This window comes from Aspergillus clavatus, genomic scaffold, assembly GCF_000002715.2.
Source record: "Aspergillus clavatus NRRL 1 1099423829805 genomic scaffold, whole genome shotgun sequence".
In the NCBI taxonomy this organism is placed as follows: Eukaryota; Fungi; Ascomycota; class Eurotiomycetes; order Eurotiales; family Aspergillaceae; genus Aspergillus; species Aspergillus clavatus.
In genome coordinates this window covers 409,209-434,067 of record NW_001517094.1, presented here as the reverse complement: position 1 = coordinate 434,067, position 24,859 = coordinate 409,209, and the positions used below count along the sequence as shown (strand labels likewise).

Sequence of the window (24,859 nt, the reverse complement as noted above, 5' to 3'; positions counted from 1 at the left end):
GGACGTCTTTCGACCCTTGCATTTTTCATCTTAAGGGGCATACCAGTGGGTTTTGGAGTAGCGGCGAGTCGTCCCCCTTTGAGTATGTCCTGCCTACTTTACACCGGAGATGGACCAAGTACTTCTGTAAGGAGGAGGCTCCTGGAAACGCATTGAAGGGCTATCTACTCCGTCGTCATTGTTCCTTCGCGCGATATTCATTGAATATATTGATGAAAGGGGGCAAATAGTCAAGCGACTTGGCTTTAAATGGCAGTCCGTTAGTACCACTACTGTCGTCGGTTGGAGCTGGAGGAGATATACCAAGATGATCGCATGGAATTCTTGAGTAATGCCAACCAGAGGTAGCTTAGTTATCCGTATGCACCTCGGCATTCCAGATGCGGGTTATTCTTAGCACTGCGCAGCCGTGTAATTTCGCTACTCCAAGATCTAAATAAGATGCCCGTGGGTGAAACGCCGATCGTAGCTAAGGAGAGCCACAAAGGAAGGGCTACCAGTTTTCAACAGGGGGGGCGAAACGGATGAAAGACCCTTCGAAAGGACTCTGGGAGAGACTGATTGATGATTGGACTAAAGGAATAATGCCTGGAATGATGAGCCAACCAAACCGTGAGGAATGGGAATGCTATTGGCTTGAAAGTTGAAAGGCCACCGTTGCCCTTCTTTTCAGGCGCCCAGGCAGGAAGTTGTGTGCCTTGTGGAAAAGCGCCAGGTTGTTCTGCAACCTCGCATGGTTCCTGGGTGGTTGGTGTGTTCTTGTGTATGATCACTTGGTCAGCAGAAGTTTCGAGACTTTACTGTGTAGGATTTTAGACTAAGCATCACCATACCGGTGGTGTTTCTCAACGATTTGGGCTTATCTATGTACAGTACGGAGTAGTAGACTCACTCTCGTAGACATAGTTCCTTCCAGACTGCACCTTTACGTATTGTTACTGACTATCTCTTCTCAATTCCAAGTGCAATCAATCCATTTCATGGCTCTTCCTGAACAGTAATAATAATACTAGTCAGTCCTCTATCTCATCACTCTTTTGCCGCACCAAAGTCACTCGATTTTGCCATTGTCTTGCCTCTTACGCGTCCATCCAGAGCGTAGCCCCGATTCCGTCGTTGGAGGAGGGAGGAAAACCCCACCGCACGAGCGCAGGCACCCAGGCTAGCATGGTAACACTAACTAACTAAGACTAAACTGCGACCAGTGGACCACAGACCACGGCTTGGATCTGGAACTGTACTGTGTAAAGCTCTCCCTCTCTCACACACTCTCTCGCTCGCTCTCTCTCTCTCTCTCTCTCTCTCACTCGATCGCAGGAGTTCTCGACCACCTACCTATCTATCTATCTATCGCTCACGATCCCGCAAAACAACCCTGCAGAAAATTTGGGCTGGCTCAACTGTTTTTCTGCTAATACCATTCGTTCCATTCCATTTCTTGACTTGCTTGTTGTTCCTCTCGGTCCCTGGCATTGTCCACCATTGCTAGCGCGCTTCGGATGCTGCGTTGCTAATCATCGACCATTCCACCGGTCTCATCCAAACACTTGTCCAGGACCCCAGTGACTTCATCTTGCTTGTCACTGTCATTCTTGCACACACCTTTTTTTTTAGCATTGGGATCCTTACTGCAGAAGGAGCAATCAGCTCCTGAAACTTCACTAGGATGATCTCGGAAAAGTACGGTGTACCTGTTGCGCAACTCTCCTTGGGACAGTTCCTTGCTAACCGGCTGGTTTCTGGAGCGTAGATATATCGGCCTATTGTTGGCCATCTTATCAACATTGGCTATAGGTATGCCGTTCTCTTCCCGAAGATTCCTTTAAGCTTCTATTGACCGACTCCGCAGGCACAAGCTTCGTCATCACAAAGAAGGTCGGTGCCTTATCCTCCGCTTGCAAACGAACCGACCTAAACCGCCCGCCGATGACATCTGCCACCGTACCGAATGGGAAGGCTGACCCGACTGCACAATAGGGGTTAATGCACGCTTCGGAAAGACATGGATTCGAAGGAGAAGGGTTCTCATATCTCAAAAGCCCAATCTGGTGGGGTGGTGTCACAACATGTACGCAGAGTCGCCCATATTCTCCCATTTTCCATTTGGTTGCTGTCTGGAGGGATTGCATGAAATAGCTAACGGCTGTTTTACAGTGGCCATCGGAGAAGTCGCGAATTTCGCGGCGTATGCGTTCGCCCCCGCCATCCTCGTCACTCCGCTTGGTGCGCTGAGTGTCTTGGTTGGGTAAGAATCCTTGGGTTAAAATCGAGTCCGCGGTGCATTAAGCTGATATATCATTGCGAAGTGCTGTCCTAGGATCTTACTTCCTTCATGAGAGGCTGGGTGTCTTGGGGAAGATGGGTTGTGCTCTGTGCTTGCTGGGCTCGGTTGTCATTGTTCTCCATGCGCCGCCAGACAAGCCGGTCGAGACAATTGATGAGATTCTCGACTATGCTATCCAGCCAGGTGTGTTCTCCCCTGGGCCTTTTTCTTTTCCGATTCAATTTCGATCTGGTGCGGTGGTTAACCTCCCTCGGTAGGGTTCCTTATCTATTGCGCCGCCGTAGCGATCTTTTCGACGTTTATGATATACCGAGTGGCGCCAGTGTATGGGAAGAAGAATCCTCTGATCTACATCTCGATCTGCTCAACAGTTGGCTCCGTCTCCGTCATGTCGGTGAAAGCTTTCGGTATTGCGCTGAAACTTACCATCGGAGGCAACAACCAATTCACCCATGCCTCGACTTACGTCTTCCTCATCGTTACCGCTTTCTGCATTCTCACGCAAATGAACTACATCAACAAGGCATTGAATCAATTCTCAACATCCATGTAAGTGGTCAGCAACATGGACAAGCCGGGCGTCAGTGCTAACGATTTCAGTGTCAATCCTCTCTACTATGTCACATTCACCACGGCCACATTGTGCGCCTCGTTTATCCTCTTCAAAGGATTCAATACCACTGAACCTGTCAACAATATCTCGTTGCTCTGCGGATTCCTTATTATTTTCTCGGGCGTATACCTCCTAAACCTTTCGCGACACGATCCCGATGGACGACATATGCTCAGCTCGAAACTCGACGATGATGGCGTGCCCACGGATGGCATTGCTAGCTTCCAGACCCGGCGATCCATGCAATCCCGCCGAAGCAACGAACCTCATCGTCGGAGCTCCTCCAGCCTGGCGTTTATGAACGGGAGCGGGGACCGCGAAGGGCTCATGCGGTCGTACGACGTCGAAAATCAGGCATTTGGGCTCTCGGAATTGACGGAAGAAAGCGACGGAGGGCCAGGGCCTACCTATAAGCGAAGCGAAGAGATCGATCGCACCACTCAACGCCCCGATAAACATGAACGATAACATGTGACGAATCCCATAGCTGTTTCATTTTGGTTCTTCTCATCTTTCTTGTTTCCTTCACGACGAAAAGGACACTACTTTCACGTTTTCTTTCCACTTCTCACCTTTCACTTTTTGTCGCTTCACCTTGGATTCATCCGTTGATTTTGGTGGTATCTAGACTCGACCTGATGGCGGTCGAGAGATGCAACTGTACTTCTACTTTTCGTCTGGCGCAGGAGATACCCAGGATGAGGGCACATCGGATTTCCTTATGATTGATTTGGACATTCACGGGGAGCTGGTTTTGGGAATGATTGTGCCCTGAGCTGGGGTAACGGGACTACACAACAGGAATTGTATATACGCATTTTGTGAACTTTTGAGATAGATCTTGTGTCAACGGCTCAGCCTGGACCTTTTTGATAGAATATCGATCTGCAATTTTGTAGTTGTTCAATGTTCTTCTATTATACCCGAAAGATATCTACTCGGTAAATATTATTTATTATCATATATCAGGAATACTTACTATCTATGTAGAGACTATCAGAGGCTCTGCATGACTTCCATGAATTGTTTTATTGCCTATGATGTAACTCGTTCTCCCGCCGGACAGAGTGGGCTGGCTTTGGGCTGGCGCCGGTCAGCTGTGCAGCCAGCCCAGAAAACAAGCCCAATGCGATGAATCCATGTTTTCCAGCTCGCGTGAATGATGCAGGCACTGACACAGTGTGACAGACTTGAAGATCTCAGCTGTATGACTTGAAAAACACAACTACATCCGAACCGGAGCTCGTCCATCTTCCTCCCTCACAGACTTTTGTTGTCACCCCATTCTCCGCCCTCCCCCGCGCAGAATCCAAACCAGCGATATGCCCGGTCTGCTGCGCAAGTTGGTTATCTTCGCGGCCGTTGATGGTCTGATCCTTCAATCTCATGGAAATGGAGGGCGCTTCGGTGGGAATAACGAGCCACAGGCTCTGCGGATTGACTATAAGACCAACAAGATCTCGCCGCTATCGGCGTCTGCATCGGACACTGCGGGGAGGAACGAGGCTGGGCTAGACGTTTATGGTCTTGTCGGTAAGCAACCTATTGAGCTGTTTGGTTGCGTGCAGTATTGTCCAATTCCTGCGACCCCATTTGGCGATGGAGCAGAATGCAATCTGCTGCGTGATGCTTGACTCTGATGAACCTCGGCTACTTACTGACCGGCTTGTAAACAAGGACTGTTATCCGTTGCGTCATACTCGTTTCTCATCTCGATAACGCAACGCCAGCAGGTCGCTCAGATACAGGGCAAGCCGGTCTACACCATTACAAACGTTGCGATCATTCCGCTATCGTCGCAGACAGACGCCAGTCAGGCAATCGCCCAGGCGAGGGAAAACGCTCTGCAGGATGACGCCGGGCAGGGCGAAACAGCCTCCGAGGGCAGCATCTCCGACACTGAGACGGATAACGAGGAGACCGACGTTGTCAGCGTACCGGGGTCGCCGACGCAGGAGACCCCTCCGCCCCGAAACCGCAGCGGCAGCATCGCTGAAGAAGTGATTGGGAAGCGGCTGCGGTTCGGGCGATTCGCGGCAAGCTGGCTGTCCAGGAAGACGCTCGGGCTACCTGGGCTGAGCAATGTCGGCCACGATACTGCGGAGATACTGCTCGGGAAAGAGAATGATCTAGGGACAGAGCTGCATTCTCTATCCGATGTGCAAAGGACGATTGCGCCCGATGCTGTCGCAGAGGATAGTGCGGAGTCACTTGTAGAGGACGAGAAGCAGCCGCCATCTGTGAATTCCTCGGTCGACTTGCTGCCGAAGCTGCTGCGGTATACGAAACTTATCTACTCTTCCCAGAACTTCTTTTTCGCATACGACTACGACCTCACCCGATCGATCAGCGCCCAGGAGATGCGTAATGGCCATCTCCCTCTGCATAGAGTTGTGGATGAAATGGTACGTCAGAAGGTTTTTCGGGCAGGTATAACGGCTTAGCTAATATATCATAATCGCAGTACTTCTGGAACAAGAATCTAATGAGTCCGTTCATTGAAATGGATGCGCATAGTTTCATCCTGCCTCTTATGCAGGGCTTCGTCGGCCAACGAGAGTTTACTGTGGCTGCTCGGACTGAGAATCGCCAGTCGGAAACAGATCAAGCGACTGAGCAGCATACAGAAGGTCAGATATTGGGCGATAAGCAAGAAGCGCAGGGTATTGATGTCGATGCGGAAAAGCGGAATTACCTTTTGACCTTGATATCTCGACGGTCAATCAAGCGGCCGGGATTACGATATCTTCGCCGTGGTGTCGACGACGAAGGAAACACGGCCAACACTGTCGAGACGGAGCAGATTCTCTCGGTTCCCGACTGGGACCCGGCCCATAATGTCTATTCCTACCTTCAGATCCGTGGGTCCATCCCTCTCTACTTTTCTCAGTCGCCATATGCTTTTAAGCCAGTTCCTGTGCTTCACCACTCAACCGACACGAATCAACTGGCTTTCGACCGGCATTTCCGGAATTTGGCTCGTAGGTACGGGAAGATCCAGGCGGTCTCTCTCATCGACAAACAGGCTGGCGAATTGAAACTCGGCGAGCAGTACGATAAATATGCCCAAGCACTCAACGAATCCGGAGGTATCGAAGGTTCCCCCCTTGGTATGGAGTGGTTTGACTTCCACAACGAATGCCGCGGAATGAAATTCGAGAACGTCAGCCGGCTTGTGAAGCGGCTGGAGCCTGTGCTGGATGACTACAGGGACACGATTGTGCAAAATCACAGCGTCCTTCAAAATCAGACGGGTATTGTGCGAACTAATTGTATGGACTGTTTGGATCGCACAGGTGTTGCACAGTGTGCGTTCGGTCAATGGGCCCTTGAGCGCGAACTCAAGCATGAGGGTATCGATATCGATCTGGGCGGCGACTCTTCGACCCAGTGGTTTAACACCCTTTGGGCGGACAACGGAGATGCCATATCGAAACAATACTCATCAACGGCCGCGTTGAAAGGTGACTACACGCGGACCCGAAAGCGCGATTACCGTGGCGCGTTGAACGACTTCGGACTAACGTTGTCTCGATACTACAACAACATCGTCAATGATTACTTCTCACAAGCGTGTATCGATTACCTGCTGGGCAATGTCTCCACACAGGTATTCCAGGAATTTGCGATGGAAATGCAGACTGCGGATCCAGGGATCTCCGTTCAGAAACTCCGTCAGAACGCGATCGATACGAGCTACCGGATCGTGATTAGTGACCAGTCAGAGGATTTCCTTGGGGGGTGGGCCATGCTGACCCCTCGGCAGCCCAATACACTCCGAACGCTACCGTTTGAGGAAGCAGTTCTGCTCTTGACTGATGCTGCTGTCTACAGCTGCCGCTTTGACTGGAATATCGACAAGGTGATCTCATTCGAGCGCATCGATCTGCGCTCGATATCGCGTCTCAATTACGGCACATACATTACCTCGATCTTGACCGAGTCGCAGGCCGATGAGCAAAGCAATGTCGGGCTCGTCATCGAGTATCGTGAGGGGGGCGAGAACGCCCTGCGCGTCAACACCCGTTCGCTGCGAAGCCAGGTAGACACCACGACTCTGGACAGTAACGCCCAGGCCAGTGGCGAATGGGACATGTACTCATGGTTCCGAGGCAGTAAGCAGTCGACCACGCGATTTATTGCCTTCAAGGCGCTTCCACTGTCCAACTCGGTCACGCGGAACAAGGCCGCGGCGAGTGTCACGGTGAGCGAGATCGACTGGGTTCGTTCGATCTGCGAAGAGATTGAGCGCGCGATGATGGCCGGCGATGGACGGCCCTCTGCTGACGGGAAGCCCCCGTCTGTGATAGAGAACTCAGAGATCATCTCACTTGAAGATGCCAAGAAACGTACTGGAATCTTGGAGCACCTGGTTTATGATATCAAGAAGTTGGTTTGGGCATGAGTTTGGATGTTTAGACAGGGATGGTTATACTGGTCGCTGAAGAAAGCTCTCCCTTTCTCTTGAAGTTTTTTTTTTTTTTTTTTTTTTTTGTTTTCGTACTATTCGAAGATTTAATGGTTGTGGGCTTCTTGGACTGATTCTTCCTGCGAAGATATATAACGCCCACCCGACAAGGATGGAGCACATTTCTTGCATAGCTTTGGCTTTTGCCTTTCGTGTTTCGTGATATGTCATCTATGCATTTCAAACGATCATCCGAATATAATAAATAGATAGCATTGACAACTCCTTTATCTGAAAGATTGATCAGATCCAATATCCATAATTATGCTTCTCGTTGAGGATCTATCGTCATCTTATCACCACTTACACTGGTAATATCAGAACAGTCAGTAACCCCTCGATGTAAATAACCATACGGGCCAGGCGCCATACTGTCCACGCCATGTTGGCAGAAAAAACTTGGTCCGTTACCATACATTTCGGGCAAGATATCGAACTAAAATACCGTTGCGACTGAACCTCGAGGGCTGATGAAAAAGTCTTTGATGCTACACAGCCCACTTCGGCTTATGAAGGAGTATATGAGTTATCGGTTCAGATACGATGTTCATCCTTGTGTTCACTTCAAGCAGCTTAGCAAGACAAGAAGTCTGTCAGTGTTCTGCTAATTGTTGTTAAATACCCTGCTCTGTATCCGTACTGTTGTCGAATACCACCTTGTTATCGTCATTCCTTACGTTAATCCTTCTTCCCCCCCCCCCCCCCCCAAGAACTTTTTTTCCTCAGGGGATCTTTTGGGCGTCTGGTTGCTCCTTTGTGCTGTCGTAGTAGTCGAGACGATTCTAATGCAAGACCGGCTTCTATCTCATCTATTTTAATCTTATACCTTTAATAATAATATCATTTTCTTAAAATATTATCTATTCATCCTTCCGAATTCTTCATTTTCCCCCTAATCTTTTTTTTTTCTCTTCGGGGAGAGAGAAACGGCTCGAGACCGCTTTCCCCCAAGTCCACGGCGGGGTCTTCCTGTGCTACTACTACTAACTACTTACTACTACACTACACTACACTACACTACACTTACTGCTACTACTACTACTACTGCTACTACTGCTACTACTACTCACCTCTCCTCTCTCTCCCCTCCCCCATATACCACACACACTCTTACCTCGGGGCTTTTTGCCTTCCGCAGTCGCTTGTTTTCCCCCTCCTATCTCGTTGGCACAATGGAATGGCAACCTCAGGATGAGCCATTGAGGCAGCTGGCCTGCTGTCTCAGGGACTCGTTAAACCCTTACAATCGCACAGCACAAAAGGAGGCCGAACAGGTGGGCCATCTCTCTCTTTTCTTTTTTTTTTTTTATTTTTTAATTTTTTTTATTTTTAATTTTTTTTATTTTTTGCTTTTGCTTTTGCTTTTCTGCGACCCCTTCGTCCCAGTTCTATCCACAAACTCATATTCTACGTCTCGGAGTATACGTTGATGAGCTTGAAATATGTTACTGACTGAAGCTTGCGTGTCTGTAGATGCTGGTGCAAGCGACATCCTCCCCCGACTATGTCAATTATATCACCTATCTCTTTTCCACCCCGCAGATCCCCCCGACCCTGGGCATAGCTGAAAATGTATACAACATGGTCCGCTTCGCTGCTGCGATGAATCTGAAGACGAAGATCCGCGTCGCATACAGCACAATTCCCCAGCCCAGTCTTGCATACATCCGATCCGCGACTCTGATCGGCCTCCGGGACGCCGACGCTCAGGTGCGGAATTCGGCCGGAAGCATTATCACAGAGTTACTGCAGCAAGCCGGGCTGCTGGCATGGCCGGAGGTGCTGAATGAGCTGCTCGGTCTGGTGGAGAACACATCGAGGGACGTGCCCGTCCTGGCTCAGGAGGCCGCTATGTCGGCTCTCGCCAAGGTCTGCGAGGACAACCGCAAGGTCCTTGACCGGGACTACCAGGGCCAGCGGCCTCTCGACGTGATCATCCCGAAGTTGATGGAGTTTACATCAAGCGGGAGTCCCAAAATCCGGTCCATGGCGCTGGGTACCATCCATGTCTTCCTTCCCAACAGACCGCAGGCGTTGATCGCCTCGATGGACCTGTTCCTCGCGCAGCTCTTCCAGCTCTCAGACGACCAGAGCACCGATGTGCGCCGGATGGTGTGCCAGACCTTTGCGCAGCTGGTGGATTTCGCCCCCGAGAAACTCATCCCCCACATGGAGGGGCTGGTCAACTATATCATCATGCAGCAAAACAACCAAGAGGATCCGGAACTCGCGCTCGACGCCGCGGAGTTCTGGCTGGTCGCCGGAGAGCAAGCCAAGCTGCAACAGCCTCTGGCGCCGCACATGTCCAAGATTGTTCCGGTGCTGCTCCGGAGCATGGTGTACGATGAGGACGATGCCATCCGACTTTCGGGTGAGGGTGACGATGCCGAGCTGGAGGATCGTGAGCAGGATCTGAGGCCCCAGTTTGCCAAGTCGAAAGGCTCCCGCTTAGACACTTCCAAGACCGAGGCGCAGGCGAATGGCGCCGCATCTGCAGAGGAAGACGATGAGGACGACCTGAGCGAAGGTGAGATTGAGGATTCCGAGTTCGGAGATGACCCGGAGGACGAGTGGACTCTGCGCAAATGCTCTGCTGCTGCCCTGGATGTCTTCTCCAACGTCTACCACCAGCCCATCTTTGAGGTTATCCTGCCCTATCTGAAAGAGACTCTCCGCCACGAGCAATGGCCACAGCGCGAGGCGGCTGTCCTCACCCTGGGTGCTGTTGCAGACGGCTGTATGGATGCAGTCACCCCTCATCTTCCCGAACTTGTTCCCTATCTTATCTCGCTCTTGAACGACGCTCAGCCGGTTGTTCGACAGATTACCTGTTGGTGTCTCGGTCGGTATTCGGAGTGGGCCTCGCACCTGGCCGATCCGGCGGAGAGGGCTCGTTTTTTTGAACCCATGATGGAGGGCATCCTGCGGCGTATGCTGGACGGCAATAAGAAGGTACAAGAGGCGGCCGCCTCTGCCTTTGCCAGTTTGGAGGAGAAGTCCGATGCCAACTTGATTCCCTACTGCGAACCCATCCTGAGACAGTTTGTACAATGCTTTGGAAAGTACAAGGACCGGAATATGTATATTCTGTACGATTGCGTCCAGACGCTTGCTGAATGTGTCATGGGAGAGCTGGCGAAGCCGCACCTGGTCGACATCCTCATGCCTGCGCTCATTGACCGGTATAACAAGGTAACGGATCAATCGCGCGAACTCTTCCCTTTGCTTGAGTGTCTGGGGTATATTGCTGCGGCGTATGGCGATGCTTTTGCTCCGTTTGCCCCTCCGCTGTTCCAACGCTGCATGAAGATCATCTACGAAAACCTGCAAGAATATGTTGCTCACGTCAACAATCAAGCCATCGATGAGCCCGACAAGGATTTTTTGGTCACCAGCCTGGACCTTCTCAGTGCCATTATTCAAGCCATCGACCCTTCGAAGAGCGGCGAGTTGGTGGCGAGCTCTCAACCTCGCTTCTTCGACTTGCTCTGCTTCTGCATGGAAGATCCGAACTACGAGGTCCGGCAGTCGTCGTATGCTCTGCTGGGCGACTGTGCCATCAACATCTTCCCCCAACTGGAGCCTTTCATCCCCAACATCATCCCCACGCTGATCAAGCAGCTGGACTTGGACATGATCAAGGATGATGACCGTCACACGGGCTTCAGCGTCCTGAACAATGCGTGCTGGTCGTGCGGCGAGATCGCGGTCACCGAGAAGGCGGATCTGTCCCCGTACGCCGATAAGCTGTATCGCGGCCTGTTCGTCATCATCAACAATGAGGAGATCATCGACTCGGTCAACGAAAATGCTGCGATGGCTCTCGGCCGATTGGGTTTCTGCTGCTCCGATCAGCTTGCGGCCCACCTGGCCGAGTATGCTGGCGTGTTCTTGAAGTCGATGAACAAGATTGAATTCACCCGTGAGAAGGCCTCTGCTTTCCTTGGCTTCAACCACGTGGTGATGAAGAACCCTCAGGCTCTGGAGTCCTGCCTTGGCGATTACTTCCAGGCCATTGCCGCGTTCCCGGCCAAGTCTCTCCACCAGGAGGACTACCGTGACGTTCAAAGCTCATTCGAACAGGTATGTCTTGCAATCGACTGACTTTGCTTTGAGCATCTCTAACCGATCACAGGTCCTGCAAGGCTACAAGAACATGATACCCAACTTCGATTCGTTCCTCACTCAACTCCCGCCGCACGTGGTTCAGAAACTCCGCTCCACGTACCAGATCTAGACTCGGCAGTTGATGACTTTTATGGTTTCGTCTCCTAAAAAATTCCTCTATGTGCTGGCGAATAGGCGCAATTCAGAAATTGCATTGCATCCCCCCCGTTTTCCTCTTTTCTCCTTTTTCCTTGATGATTGATGCATTCTGACTCTGGCGAGTGTTTCTGTTCAATTCATTAGGGTGGAGTGAGCATTTTGCTTCTTCTATCCATGTTTGCTTCATGACCTCTGGCGTGTTTTTGACTTATTCCCCCCCCTTTATTATTAAGTGTTTCTATTTGAATCTCTTGTCCCTTTTCTCTTCTGATGCACATGTTGCGATGTCTGGTTCCGCATAGAAGTGTTGATCTGATGGTCAGGGATTGCTGCAATGAAAAGTGACACTGACCACCTCGGATGATCCATCTTGAGCTTGCGTCTGGGAACCGCAGTATGTTTGTGGCGTATATACCAGGGAGAGAGAAGGATGTGCTTTACACGATGGAAGTGTAACGATGGTGCGGATGGCGAGGAAGGCCAGGACACGGGCATGGATCTTGTACCGGTTGTTGATTTGTTTATGATGAGATTTATGAGATAGCCCCATAGTAGCTAGTAAGACATGATAGACGTGTGACTTTTTAATGATTGCGGTTGCAACTTGCGTTCGGACGTGTCTACCGGCGGTGTACATACCTGGAGGATCTATGGATTCGATGATGGAGGATGGCATAAATTCCAGTAGTGATTGATGGTGCAAGAACCGAGGATGGTCTGTAGACGTAGAGGACAGAATTGTCCTTGGAGACCGTCGTCAGCGTCGATCACGAACCCTTTCCCTATCACCGAGCCCAGAGAGGGACTTCGCTGATCAATCAAGATCAGGTCCCGGATCGCGACCTAGAAGAAGCAGCCTGAGCAGGACCTGTAGCCTGTAGGGTTCACGGCAGTATACCTATTTTTAAAACACTCACCTTGACGAAGTGGCCTCAGCTCCGCGTTTCAAGTTTCAACAATCGATCTATCTAACCCCAGTGGATCCCCACCCCCGTATCGCATGTTTGTTCTCATGTTTCGCAACTCCATAACTACTTCCCTTCCCTGGAAGTTGGAAATCAATCAAGGCAATCGTGGAGATGAAGATCAACGCCGCTAGAACCCCATGTCTAGATCCGACTCCGAGGAATGGGATAAGTATAGAAGCAGTCGAAATCCTTGGCTTGGCGCGCGGAAGGAAGGGGAAATTGATCGTCCAGCGTCTTAAAGGTGCGATTGTAATTGCAATGCTGTGTTGTATGTATTTTGGCATGGGCATCGGGCGTCGGGCATCGGGCATCGCGAGATGTGGCCTCCTCTGGGGATAGCTCATCTTGTGGTCCGTATGCTGTCGATGCTCCGGGGGAGGATGATTGAATTACTTCACCTCCCAGTTTCCACGGAGGGAAAAGGCAGGAAGGAAGAAAGAAGAAGATGGACGGGGGGAGAGTATTGTCCGAGAGTCGTATTCATCAGCGATTCGTCGGTTGTTGCATGGATGCATGGATGCGATATGATATGATATGCTGGATCGATTACTAGGAAGTCCGTGGATAATTAATGAGGATAGTGCAAGCGACCTCTCTCTCTCTCTCTCTCTCTCTCTTTCGCCTATAGACGACTACAGCCTGCTAATCTGTAGGTCTGCACGGTGCAAGTGCAAGCTCTGTAGGGAGTATGGGTGATCAATGCTTCACTACTAATCAAGCCGGGCTTGGCCTTTCGACTTGGCATTCGCGTCATGGCACCCAACCAGGTAAAGACTGCAGAACGGGGGGAAGAGGGAAAAAGAAAAAAAGAAAAAAGAAGGCTGGCCTAATCAAACTGGAAGCTCGACACCTTCTGAGATCCCTACTATCTATCTAGTCTAGTCGACAGACCAGGGTCTACTGGCAGTAGGCTAATTAGCGAGATGCGGCTCGGCGAGACTGGGAGGCAGTGATGAATCGTCGACTGAGTAATGCTGTTGTTATTAGCTGGGAGAGGGTGCAGGGTTGTCGTCGTGGAGAGGCCAGTATCAAGTATGGCGCGGTTGTTGGCGCGGTTGGCTGTTGAGGCTCTGGTGGGTGGATGTTTGTGGTGGATCTGATCTGATTGATCGGAAGTACGACTGTCTACTGACTCTTTGTGGATGCGGCGAGTTTTTTTTTTTTGAAAATCTGGAAGGAGGAGAGTACTGAGTGCAGATTGCGGACTACTGTGTGTATGAATTGCAGTGATAGGGGATCAGGATGTTGTTGCTTGGTGGTCTGGGGAGCGAACTACACAGTATAGAGAACAGAGAACGGTCCCCGACTCCCCCGTCATCCAGTCGGTTGAGGTCTGACAAGTGGCTGGTTTGCGCAAAATGAACAAAAGGTATGACCGTATGTGACATATTTCATACGTCCGGACAGTCTGAGTCCGCCTGCATCGCCATCATCCTTGACCCTACCAGCCCACATGGCTTCAGGCATGGGGCGGGGTGTCCATGTGTCTCCATCTAGTAAGCAACTTTGCAGTTTGCATCCCTTGCAATTTCCAAAGTACGTCGAGGGTGTGTACTGCGCCGAGTTTAGATCAGGAGGGCAGTTTGTCGAGTTCTTCATTTCCACAGATGTAGATTTAAATTGCCATCGACTGTCTAACTCTTGCTTCATCAACTCAATCCGTTGAGTATCAATCAAATAATACGGAGTACTATGGTTGAAAACATGGAAAGGGATCGAGATACTCGATAGTGACTACTGATATGAACCAAACTCCGTCCAGTGTCCAGTCTCCGCAGCCAATTTAGAGTTGCGACGGACCAGAAAAAAACAAAGTTGACAGACCCAAACAAGCGGTGATCCCAGGCTAGCCCGATTAGGTGCCATCTCGCGAGAAGCGAAGCCAGTGGAGCCAAGATGTCAAGGCAGGGGAGCTTCCTACTGGACGCAGCAAACATCTCGTCACGCCCGAGATGGAGCGAGGTGGGCCCAACGGGAAATCTGAGATCCTCAGTGGGCAGCAACAAGCGAATGCGGAGAATGGCTGGGTAGATGTCATTGGCCACGAGGGAATCGGTAACCTCCGACGTTGCTTTGTATGGTTAGGAAGAGGCCATCTGAGGCAAGGGTGCAAGGCCCACCCCACCTATACCAGTTTACTGTACTCCGTAAGTACTAGGTACTAGGTAGTCACCACATTGTGAAATCTGATTACCAGACAGATACCTGAATACCATGTCCATACCTCAAGTTCTCAGGCTCAATTACCCTTATCAACTTGGGAGAGTCACCTCTGAATCACCCAAGAAGGCGCAAGGCAGATTCCAAAGATCATTTGGATTGCCAGGGCTCGATCGCAGAGCTCACGCCACCACAAATAGCCTGACAAACATCCTTGATGTGAAATGTCAACAAATTACAACCTGGTTCCAGCACAGTGAAGACCGAGGAGACAAGGAATGGACAGGGATATCGCCATGATTTCATCTCAGCAGTAACAACCACATGGATACATGCCTCGATCACCACCAGTCAAGGTAAGGATCGACCTTCTGGTGGAAAAACGTGGTTACAGTGCATGGATGGGAAGAGATCTCCCTGCAATGTTCTTATGCAGGGGCCTGCATGACAAGGACTCGAAACAATCAGCTTGATGATCAGCTGATGGGTGATTTTTCACATTCAATTTCGAGTCATAATGTTAAATGAAGACAGAGATCTGTAGATAGTTGACCACCTAGCTCAGTCAGTCCAATAACAATGGGTGCAAACCAGACAAACCCGACCAGACCCGAACGCTATACACAGTAGATTCGGATGTGATGGTCTAGATTAGCCTCTTCACGGAGCTCTCATCTCTCCTTCCGATCACCCAAACCAAAATTCCCCTTAGCTCGCTTTTAATTCTCTATCTAATTTTTTTTTTTCGACCCTTGCTTCCGAGTTCCTCCCGAAATAATACCCAGGTATTGTTTCACTACTAACTATCAGATATCCATTATTATTCCATTCCAGAACGAACGACGGTAAGGAATCCCTCCCTCATTAACGCCGATCTGACATGGGGTCGGACTGAAGTTTCATCCGGCGGACTGGGAATATCTTGTCACACACAAGGCGCGACTTGGCGTCTGCACCTAAAGGCCGAAACTGTGCAACATTCCAGCCCCATCAGTTTCCTCAGAGCCGTCCAGATTTCCAGAGGTCCACAGGTCTAGAGTCTATATAGACAGGTAGGCAGATAGGCAGATAGGCAGACACTGCATGGGTAGCCTACTACGGAGTACTTATTACTTACTATCGACATTGGCCCAGAGGCATCGAACTGGTTGGAGCCTACGCCTTTCTGTATGCAGCACATACAGGGTGCGGCTGATTCCTTCATTCTGTACAGATTGGATACAGACCCCACGGAGAAGTTAGTCAGGAGGCATGCGGATTCCTCCAGTAGCAAGAAAAAGAAAAAAAAACTGCATGTGGATGTGTAATCTGCAAAATACAAACCCTGGATAATAATACTACTACTACTACGTAGTACGTACTCTGTAGGAATAGGATAAAATGGAAGACTGATTAAGGTGTGCCCCGCCCTCGTGGTCTTCAACCCGCCTCACCGGGTTGACCCAAAACAAATGGTCAAGGCTCAGCCGCAGTGATCATCCACGGTGTTGGGACGCTTTGGGCGTGTCTCTCAGGCCCTCATCACCTAAATTTTCGAGTATCTACGGAGTATACATAAAACTACACGATTGGCAGCTGCTATTAGTATTTCACACCAACTAAGATTTCTAAGCCTACCGGTTCATCGACAACTCGACGGAGTAGACAGTAGGCTGGCTTTCTTCTGATTTCTGGCAGAATCATCGACATCATGATTTCCCGCCAGATGCTCACAGCCCCCAGGCTAACTAAGTTTAGTCTTTGAGTCCCTGTCTCTGATTGGATTATGCTGCACAGTGGAAAACGCTTTTGACCCTACAGGGCTTAGTCCAGAAGGATACAACTCTCCTTTGGGTTCTCCATTTTGAATGTTTGACCCATCCGTGGCAGATGACTGACGTATCTGACTGAGAGAGTTATCTGTGCTACAGAACCTGAGTATGCCTCAAGCCTCGTGGTGTTGATAATCTGTTCAAGAATGACTGCGTCCTGATCATGCATATTGCGACCTCGACTGATATTGCCTAGAATGGCCCTTGCTCAATTTGGTGGTGTAGCACTAAACTGGATCAGTAGTCACTACAAGAAGTGATTCGGGCTGGAGGGGATAGGCGTGAAATCAGAAATGAGAGAACCCCGGAGAAATGCGATAGAATTCGATAAGTGGAGCTCACTGTGTTTCTGATTTCTAACGGGTTGAAGCGGCAAGTTAATCTGGTCATTCCAAGGGTGAAGGGGCTCATTGCTCACCATCTGAAATTTTTAGATCAGAAGGAAGTTCGGAACAGGGTTCACTCTCATTAGCTCAGATCATCATCCTTTTTTTTTTTTCCTGCTGGGAAACGTGACCAGAACCATGTGGGGGTCTGGGGGATATACTCGGCATTCCGAAGTCTCGACTACTACAGTAAAGACCATACCTAGTCTTGATATCAAGTCTGCAAAAACGATCTCTGGGAGTTTCACAGATTCAAGTGTAATTGCGATAGGCAGTCAAGCCCAGAGCAAACCAATCAAGCATGCCAGAACCGGTACTAGGAAGTACCCCTTTTTCTTGTCTCGGGAATGGAGCTGCCATCGACTCGATAGCTTGTACTCTAAATTGATCGTTTCTCGCTCAATGTATCCGGATCGGGTCTAAGGGCATTCCTGCGCCGCTCTGAGCCTCTGGCAGAGCAGAAGATAGGAATTCATCGTTTTTTGGACGATCTTCGCCTGGCCTTCTTGTGCAGACGGCGGAGTGTCATTGTCAGTATTGTACATTATGTATGTGTCGTACATAGCTTTGTATCGTTTGTGAACAGCATTGGCTCTGCGATAAAGAGACATCGCATTGCTCTTGAAGTGACGAATGAGATGGAGACGTGTGTAGATTCCGTCCTGACCAGTCATACTCCGATGGTTGCCTATGACTATGATTGTCATCCCGCTGCCAAGTGCCCACTTATCTAGCTCGATAGTCATAGAACTACTCGCAGGATTTAAGAACCACAGGATTCCAGGAGCGCCGCTGACTTGGCAGGACTATGAGGAGCCTTTGATTTAGTAATCTGGATAGAAGGTTTACATGGCCAATTTTGAAGGAAATGGAATACCAGACTGATAAATAACGAAGTCCATACTACATTCAGCCCAGGGAAGGTCAATAGCTGGCTCAGACACAATACTGGTCCAAATTAGTGTATACTGTATAGCAATGAAGGCAAAGTCAACATCATCAGTTGTCAAACATGAGAAAACGCCACAAATGCTGACTAGGCTATTCTCGTCATCTACCGCGGGGGTGAAGTTTTTTTCTTTTCTTTTTTCTACTGGAATGGAGTCTCATCCCCCTATTCGAGCAATGGAAAGGTGAACATGCTCATCTTGCCTCAATAATAATAACGGTTGACAGTAAACAGCAATCGGTAATCTACACTGACAGATAACTGGATAAAAAGGAAGTATATTGGGGAACACAACCCTCGGATGCCCTATCTCTCTGCTTACAGTTCGACACCTTACCCTTTTCGCTGGCCGATGCCCCATCCTTTGGTTGACTCCGTGGTGGATTCGACTAGTCGATGGGGTATCTAGACAGTAATTCCTCGGTCTCGGTGTCTATCTAGTAAATCCAGGCGAGTATTTTGGCTGTGCTCCGTTCAATTAAACTACTAGTACTACTACTGTTGAATAGTTGGTCCAAGCACAAGTTTCGGAGTTCCAATCCTCGATCCTCTCTGGGACGATTGAATCTGAATTCTGAAATACTGAAAATTTATCCCTTGTTGATAATTAATTGATGATTCATGATTGTATTTTCTTGCTGCCATGTGGTTCCACCGGCTGGAGGGGGAGGATTCAAAGGTGATTCGGACCATGACTTATCGGCCCCGATTGAAGCAGCAGCACCCTAGGATAACCCCCTGTCAGCTGAAGACAGGGGGGAAGGTTATTCTGGTCATTTTGGTATTTTGTATTTTTGTATTTTTGTATTATTTTATTTTATCTTATTTTATTTATTTATTTATTTTATTTTTTACATTTTCCCATTATCAACTCTATTCTGTTGATGATTCTTACTCCTCAAGAGGCTCAAAAAGCATCCTCCCTCAACAAGTCTCTGCCCATTGTTCACCTGAGTCACCTCTGATCCTCTCCCGCTGCTAATAATAATAATAATAATAATAATACCAATAATACTATCTCCCCTCTCATCTTGCCGAGTACTTTATAGATGTAATTCTGTATCTGAACCTTCCTTTGAAAGCTTCTCCCGTCAAACTATCCCCACCAGTATATCCAACCTTTTACTCTTTTCAATCTGGTGCCATGAATCTTGTCCTTTTCTGTCCTCCTCTGCCCCTCCATCCGTTCTTTTGATTTTTCTTAATAATCATAAATCATTGGAGAGATTTCCCTCTCAAACGATCAGCATCTGACCGGTGCGCCGTCGTGGCGTTCGAGCATCTCGGCGTCCCAGTCTTCAGAGTCCCTGACCCTGACTCCCTCAAGAGCTTTTCAATTATTATTATTAGTATTATTTCTATACTCTGTACTGTTTAATTCAATTTATCTACGTATTGATACCTGTATTTCATGGTTCGTCCATCTCACCATTCTTACAGCAGGTCCTTGGGTATAGTAGGTCAGGTATTATTGGTTTGACAGGATCATCCACCTTAAAACGGTCTCTCTACTGCAAAACAAAAAGTAGAATGAGAAGAAACAGAAAGGGAAAAAAAAAGGGACTAGAAAAAAAAAAAAAAAAAAAAAACTGGCTGCATGCATTATGAACCCCGTCCTGACTTGCCTACAACTATCTATCTAGTCTTGATTTAATCCCCCGGTTTCGCCAGTCAAACGACTTCTTGTCTTCCTGCCTTTCTCCATATCTAGAACAAATCCCCATCTATATCCATCAACACAAACCCAAACCCAAACCCCCCCCAGGGACTCTGCCGTTTTCTCGTATTCCCCACGTGTATCTGCTTGATATCTTCATTCCTCCATCTGGGGCTGCGGCTCGAGGTTATTTTTGGAGTCTTCTCGTTTTAACCTTGTCCCGGATCGACTATATACTTCCTTCCCGTCGTTTCCTCGGTCCTTATTCCCTTCTCCATCTCCGTCTTTGCATCTTGCTTCTCAGCCTCCTACGCCAGAGGAAAAGGATTCTGCAAACTTACTTATACTTGTCCATTGTCCTAATTGTTCATCTCACTTGATTGTTCCCTACATCGCGACGCAACCTCATCTGCTGTATCATCATCATCATCACCTGGCTGCCGTGGGTAGCTAACCATCTCTACCTCGAGCCTACTCGATACCGATCTCCACTCTCACTTTCCAACTGTCACGATGGCCGGTCCCGGTGGTGGTCCTCCTCGCAAGAGTCACACCAAGTCGAGGAATGGCTGCGCTACCTGCAAAAGACGACACATCAGATGCGACGAGACCTTCCCGCAATGGTAACTTCTACCACGACCTGTGATCGTTTCATGAGTGCTGACCGTCATGTAGCCGAAATTGCACAAAGCACAACTGTCGATGCGACTACATGGACGTTGCCATCGCACGCGAGCAATCATCCAAGGCCCGCAAAACGCCCGACCTGCTCATGTCACCAGAGATCGAGACGGAGATTGAGAATTGGCACGTCACGGGCGTGCCTCCCTTCCCCGAGCTCATGCATTATCCTCGCAACACCTGGTACAAATTGTTTCGGTCCGATCTGCGCTTGGTGCACCATATCATTGGATTGTCGATCGATCTGCATCGTCGGGGGTTTGGAGAATGTACAATCTGGGCTCAGAAGATGCCGCTGTGAGATTTACTCTCCGCATGAGATGTCAAGGGCTTCCTTCTAATTGCCTCCCAGGTTTCTTTCCCTCGCCCTCTCCAACGACTTTGTCATGAGCTCGATCTTGACTCTATCGGCGTCTCATCTGGCGTGGATCACACGCAATCAAGAGACCAAGCAGCTCGCATATCACCATCGCGGTATTGCCATCAAGGGCTTGCACAAGGCGATTGGATCCTTTTCCAAAGAAAACTGCGAGGCGATCCTCGCTGCGTCGATTTTGCTCTCCTGGCAAGCATCTGATTGGTATGTCCATTCATCTTCTCGGCGGATGGGGTTTGAGCTGAGCTGACCTTTCCCCCCCAGGCAAACATGGGCATCTTTACAGCAAGGTCTCACAACGGTATGTACTATGTCAAAAAGGTCGACGTCAAACTCAAACTCACGGGACAAGGTCTTGAACGCAATGCATCCGATCTGGAAGCATCAGTCGGAGCTCGCCGTACTCCTCGAGAACCAGCGTTATTTGGGATGCACAAATTCGCCCATGATGACAGGATACCAGTTCCAGGACGCCGACCTCGCCAGTCTGGATCAGATTATTGTTGCTCTTCAGAGTGTACGAAAGAGGGTCGTTCACAACCACGAATACTACACCCGAGTCGGAGAACTGCTCGAATTTGTACGCAATTTTCAGAGAGACCTTCTGTCGCAAACGCCGCAGCAGGCCTTTGACCGTGTCCAGCCGTTGCGAGAGTGGCTGTTTTGGCTCCCTCCCGCCATGCTGCGGGGTGGAGATGCCGATATTGGCGCTTTAGCCATTCTAGCCCAGTTCTACGGCGTCGGAGTGGCCTTGGATAGTCTGTTTCCAGACATGGGAGGTGCCTACCTGGGCCCCGTATCTGTGGACTCAGTGGAGGAGATCTACCGCATCATCGTGACCAGGAGCTCGGCCGATCCTTTCAGCCCTGAATTGCAGCTGGCCATGAGCCTGATGGACCTTCCCCGACATCTCGTTGCCAGATACAAGAGCCGCCTGCAGTGGTCCCGGCGGCAGTCATTCGATCACTGCTCCCCAACCCCACCGAGCCCGTACAACAACAACTATCATGAATATCGCCTTGCATCTTCCTCCTCACCATCCTCGAGCTCCGCCACCTATGCGCCTTATACACCGCCTCTCCAGTCCCCCCTCCACTCGCCCACAACGGTAACGATTGCCAGCTCGCCATTTGATACTGCAGGGACGTATGTGACCGCACCGGGCTCACATATTCTCTACCCGCCATCTCCTCGTCTCCTCTCCGAACCCACCTCCCTCCAACACTCTCCCGCTTTTGCACCGCCCTATCTTGCCAACATGCTCTGCGGGGACATCCCGCGGGCCGATGGCACCCTGGACTTGAGCCTGGGGCTCTATGGTGATACCCAATCGATGCACGTTGCCACGCTGACCGTGACGACGGAACCCTGGACCGGAACCATTTGCACCTGATTTACTTTCTCCTTCTCTCTCCTCCTTTTGACATTTATGAGCGGATCTACGAAAAAAACGCATTCGATTGGGGTTCCGTGTTTGGGTGCTGCTTGCGCATGGGCGAATAGAAGGTTTCTTTCTTCTCATGTATAACCTGTTCTGTACGACGGGAGATCACGCTTCTTGCTGTCCTGGTGATAGGGCGGCTTTTTTTTTTTTTTGCATCTCTATTTTTTTTTCTCTTTTCAGCTCTCGAGCTTTCTACATACCCACATTCGCTACGAATGACTTGTTTGATTCGCAGGACTACGTTATCCGACCATTGGAGGAACATGCGGGGATGCTTATGCATCCGATGTTACCAAGATGGACAATATACCCTACTCTCGTTACACGATGTGTTGCATACAATGTTTTGTCTATAAAAATAGGATATCCCATAAAGTATGAAACAGTCACATCCCAGTTCTACGAAGGACTTCCGTAACGTGAGAACTAGAACTATGCACGACGATGATCCGGAGACGATCCCAGCACACCCACGTGCCACTATATTTAGAAGCCTGCAGCATCTATCTGTAGTTCTGTACTGGTGATTATCAACTCATCCTCTCCTCTCCCCCCCTCTTCCCAAACAAACTACCTACCAAGGCCCAACTAGCTAATCTCACCTGAATGTCATCTAGCAGAGGCAGAGAGGCAGTGCCCAACTCATCCTGCCAAACCCAACCCAATCTCATCATTCTTCCAGAGTTCTATTAGAACTTGAGACTTGAGAGCCTCGGCTCCACCTAAATTTAGCACCCAGCATCAACATCAACATCAACATCAACATCAACCGAACCTAATCTTATGAATACGGGCTACGCCGCTACACAGACGCTAACGAAGGGGGTCCTGGGTCCTGGGTATGATCGTCGCGGCTGATCATGAAACTTGACCCCGCGGACTAGGACCATCTAGAGAGACTAGTATTCGGAAGTGGGAAAATGGGGACATCTCGTATTCGGTAGATGGGGACCCTTCCCTGGAAGGGTCGGGAAAAAAAAAAAAAAAAAAAAAAAAGAAAGGAAAAGGCAAGGCAAGGCAAGGAAAGGAAAGGGCCTTAAGGGTTCAAGCTATGATGAGTTTTTTTAAGTTCGAGAAGCCGCGGGGGCCAAAAACTGGGGGGGGGGAAGGAGATTGGCGCTAGTTTCGTATTGTTTAGATGTATACAGACTTGGTGATATCATTCATGGTGTTGAGAGATAGATAGATGGATAAGTTGCTGGTGGTTAGGTATTCTTGGGGTTGGGTAGACTAGACTAGACTATATTTGGGGATGGTGCTGGTGTTTCTTGGCGTGATGATAGTTGGGTTCGAGCGAGAATGTAAAATGTAGCTAGTAGCTACTATCTAGGGAGAAGGAAGTGTCAATGGGGAATTGAATTGGAGGTCGAGTAAGATGCTGTGCTTAACAGAGAGAGAGAGAGAGAGATGGAGATGGGACAAGGTTCACTTCTGGAGTCGAAGCTTGTTTGCATCACAACCAAACTTGCCTGTTTGGGTTACCTTACGTAGGTCAGGTACGCAGATACATCTCAACTCCAAGCAAGCAACAGCTTTCACATTCAATCAACTGTCCTCTCCCAGATCATCTTATCGTCGTCAGGTCCTGTCACTTTGGCAGCGGTTCCTATCTACACTCGCTGCTTACTCTCATTTTCGTTTCACCCTCAACCAAAAAAAAACACCCGCGACATGGCTGACGGCGGCGGCTGGAGCACAATCGAGTCCGATGAGGTATGTCTAGACACAAACTCACCCACCTGCAATCACAAACGGACTCCTAAGCAACATACTACAGGGCGTCTTCACCTCCCTGATAGAAAACCTCGGCGTCAAAGACGTCCAATTCGAAGAACTCATCTCCCTCGACGCAGACACAATACGCTCCCTCAGGTAAGAACCCGTCACCCATCCGGCCTCACCCTCAACCAACCCACTGAACCACTTCCCCAGCCCCGTCTACGGCGTCATCTTCCTCTTCAAATGGATCCGCGAAACGCCCTCGCCCACCCCCTCCCAACCCCTCGACGGCACCTACGCCACCAACCCGCCCGAGAACCTCTTCTTCGCCGCCCAAACCATCCAAAACGCCTGCGGCACGCAGGCCATCCTCTCCGTGATCCTCAACCAAGACTCGCCCGCGACCAGCACGCACCCGATCGCCATCGGGCCCGAGCTCCGCGCCTTCAAGGACTTCACGACGGGCTTCCCCCCGGACCTCCGCGGCGAGGCGCTCTCGAACTCCGAGGCGATCCGCACCGCGCACAACGCGTTCGCGCGCGCGTCGCCCTTCGTCGACGAGACCGTGCGCGGGCCCCACGATGAGGACGGCGACGTGTATCATTTCATCGCCTACACCCCCGTCGGCGGGGTGCTGTATGAGCTGGACGGGCTGCGGCCGTATCCGATTGCGCACGGCCCGTGCGACGCCGACAGTTTCCCCGACAAGCTGATCGGCGTGCTGCAGCGGCGCATTGCGAGGTATCCCGAGGGCGAGACGAGGTTCAATCTCATGGCTGTGGTGCGGGACCTGCGGGTGCGCGCGAGGGAGACGGGCGATGCGGAGTTGTTGGAGCGTGAGGCGCGGAAGAGGCGCGCCTGGGCCTGGGAGAATACGCTGCGGAGGTCGAATTTTGTCGGGTTTATTGGGGAGATGGTCAAGGGGGTGGTGGGGTTGAAGGAGAGGGAGGGGCCCGGGGCGTATGAGAAGTGGGTGGAGCAGGCCAAGGGGGAGACCCAGAAGAGGTTGATGACTCGGAGAGGATGAGGAGTGGAGGGGTTGAGAAGGATAGGATGATTTGATACCAAGTCGCATGA

The 24,859-nt window shown here is 50.1% G+C and overlaps 7 protein-coding genes across 7 annotated transcripts, besides 17 other annotated features; 6 read left to right on the top strand and 1 right to left on the bottom strand.

The window, feature by feature from the left end:
* Window positions 1-1,250: 1,250 nt before the first annotated feature.
* Window positions 1,251-1,309: a microsatellite.
* Window positions 1,270-1,305: a microsatellite.
* A 674-nt stretch (window positions 1,310-1,983) lies between the features above and the next one.
* Window positions 1,984-3,365, top strand: ACLA_019480 (DUF803 domain membrane protein; the record flags this gene model as incomplete). Its single annotated transcript, XM_001268668.1, has 5 exons — window positions 1,984-2,068; window positions 2,155-2,245; window positions 2,307-2,467; window positions 2,542-2,833; window positions 2,885-3,365. 5 exons carry the CDS (start codon window positions 1,984-1,986, stop codon window positions 3,363-3,365), a joined length of 1,110 nt encoding a protein of 369 aa, XP_001268669.1.
* Window positions 3,366-4,219: 854 nt separating this feature from the next.
* Window positions 4,220-7,302, top strand: ACLA_019470 (SacI domain protein; the record flags this gene model as incomplete). Its single annotated transcript, XM_001268667.1, has 3 exons — window positions 4,220-4,430; window positions 4,575-5,302; window positions 5,362-7,302. 3 exons carry the CDS (start codon window positions 4,220-4,222, stop codon window positions 7,300-7,302), a joined length of 2,880 nt encoding a protein of 959 aa, XP_001268668.1.
* Window positions 7,303-7,367: 65 nt separating this feature from the next.
* Window positions 7,368-7,396: a microsatellite.
* Window positions 7,397-8,339: 943 nt separating this feature from the next.
* Window positions 8,340-8,432: a microsatellite.
* Window positions 8,341-8,432: a microsatellite.
* Window positions 8,363-8,389: a microsatellite.
* Window positions 8,433-8,537: 105 nt separating the features above from the next.
* On the top strand, window positions 8,538-11,602 carry ACLA_019460 (putative importin beta-2 subunit; the record flags this gene model as incomplete). The annotated part of the gene is made up of 3 exons (XM_001268666.1): window positions 8,538-8,639; window positions 8,839-11,448; window positions 11,501-11,602. The coding sequence occupies 3 exons, from the start codon at window positions 8,538-8,540 to the stop codon at window positions 11,600-11,602; spliced, it is 2,814 nt and encodes a 937-aa protein (XP_001268667.1).
* Window positions 8,656-8,713: a microsatellite.
* A 1,277-nt stretch (window positions 11,603-12,879) lies between the features above and the next one.
* Window positions 12,880-12,912: a microsatellite.
* Window positions 12,913-13,190: 278 nt separating this feature from the next.
* Window positions 13,191-13,219: a microsatellite.
* Window positions 13,192-13,216: a microsatellite.
* Window positions 13,220-14,551: 1,332 nt separating the features above from the next.
* ACLA_019450 (uncharacterized protein) lies at window positions 14,552-14,808 on the top strand (the record flags this gene model as incomplete). The annotated part of the gene is made up of 2 exons (XM_001268665.1): window positions 14,552-14,674; window positions 14,758-14,808. The coding sequence occupies 2 exons, from the start codon at window positions 14,552-14,554 to the stop codon at window positions 14,806-14,808; spliced, it is 174 nt and encodes a 57-aa protein (XP_001268666.1).
* Window positions 14,809-15,715: 907 nt separating this feature from the next.
* ACLA_019440 (uncharacterized protein) lies at window positions 15,716-15,963 on the bottom strand (the record flags this gene model as incomplete). The annotated part of the gene is made up of 2 exons (XM_001268664.1): window positions 15,716-15,799; window positions 15,877-15,963. 2 exons carry the CDS (start codon window positions 15,961-15,963, stop codon window positions 15,716-15,718), a joined length of 171 nt encoding a protein of 56 aa, XP_001268665.1.
* A 2,718-nt stretch (window positions 15,964-18,681) lies between these two features.
* Window positions 18,682-18,724: a microsatellite.
* Window positions 18,714-18,756: a microsatellite.
* Window positions 18,757-18,884: 128 nt separating this feature from the next.
* Window positions 18,885-18,919: a microsatellite.
* Window positions 18,886-18,910: a microsatellite.
* A 1,156-nt stretch (window positions 18,920-20,075) lies between the features above and the next one.
* ACLA_019430 (putative C6 transcription factor RosA-like) lies at window positions 20,076-22,012 on the top strand (the record flags this gene model as incomplete). The annotated part of the gene is made up of 5 exons (XM_001268663.1): window positions 20,076-20,185; window positions 20,238-20,540; window positions 20,596-20,823; window positions 20,884-20,920; window positions 20,972-22,012. The coding sequence occupies 5 exons, from the start codon at window positions 20,076-20,078 to the stop codon at window positions 22,010-22,012; spliced, it is 1,719 nt and encodes a 572-aa protein (XP_001268664.1).
* Window positions 22,013-22,803: 791 nt separating this feature from the next.
* Window positions 22,804-22,833: a microsatellite.
* Window positions 22,834-23,035: 202 nt separating this feature from the next.
* Window positions 23,036-23,069: a microsatellite.
* Window positions 23,068-23,096: a microsatellite.
* A 638-nt stretch (window positions 23,097-23,734) lies between these two features.
* Window positions 23,735-24,809, top strand: ACLA_019420 (putative 26S proteasome-associated ubiquitin C-terminal hydrolase; the record flags this gene model as incomplete). Its single annotated transcript, XM_001268662.1, has 3 exons — window positions 23,735-23,776; window positions 23,841-23,935; window positions 23,996-24,809. The coding sequence occupies 3 exons, from the start codon at window positions 23,735-23,737 to the stop codon at window positions 24,807-24,809; spliced, it is 951 nt and encodes a 316-aa protein (XP_001268663.1).
* Between the last annotated feature and the right edge of the window lie 50 nt (window positions 24,810-24,859).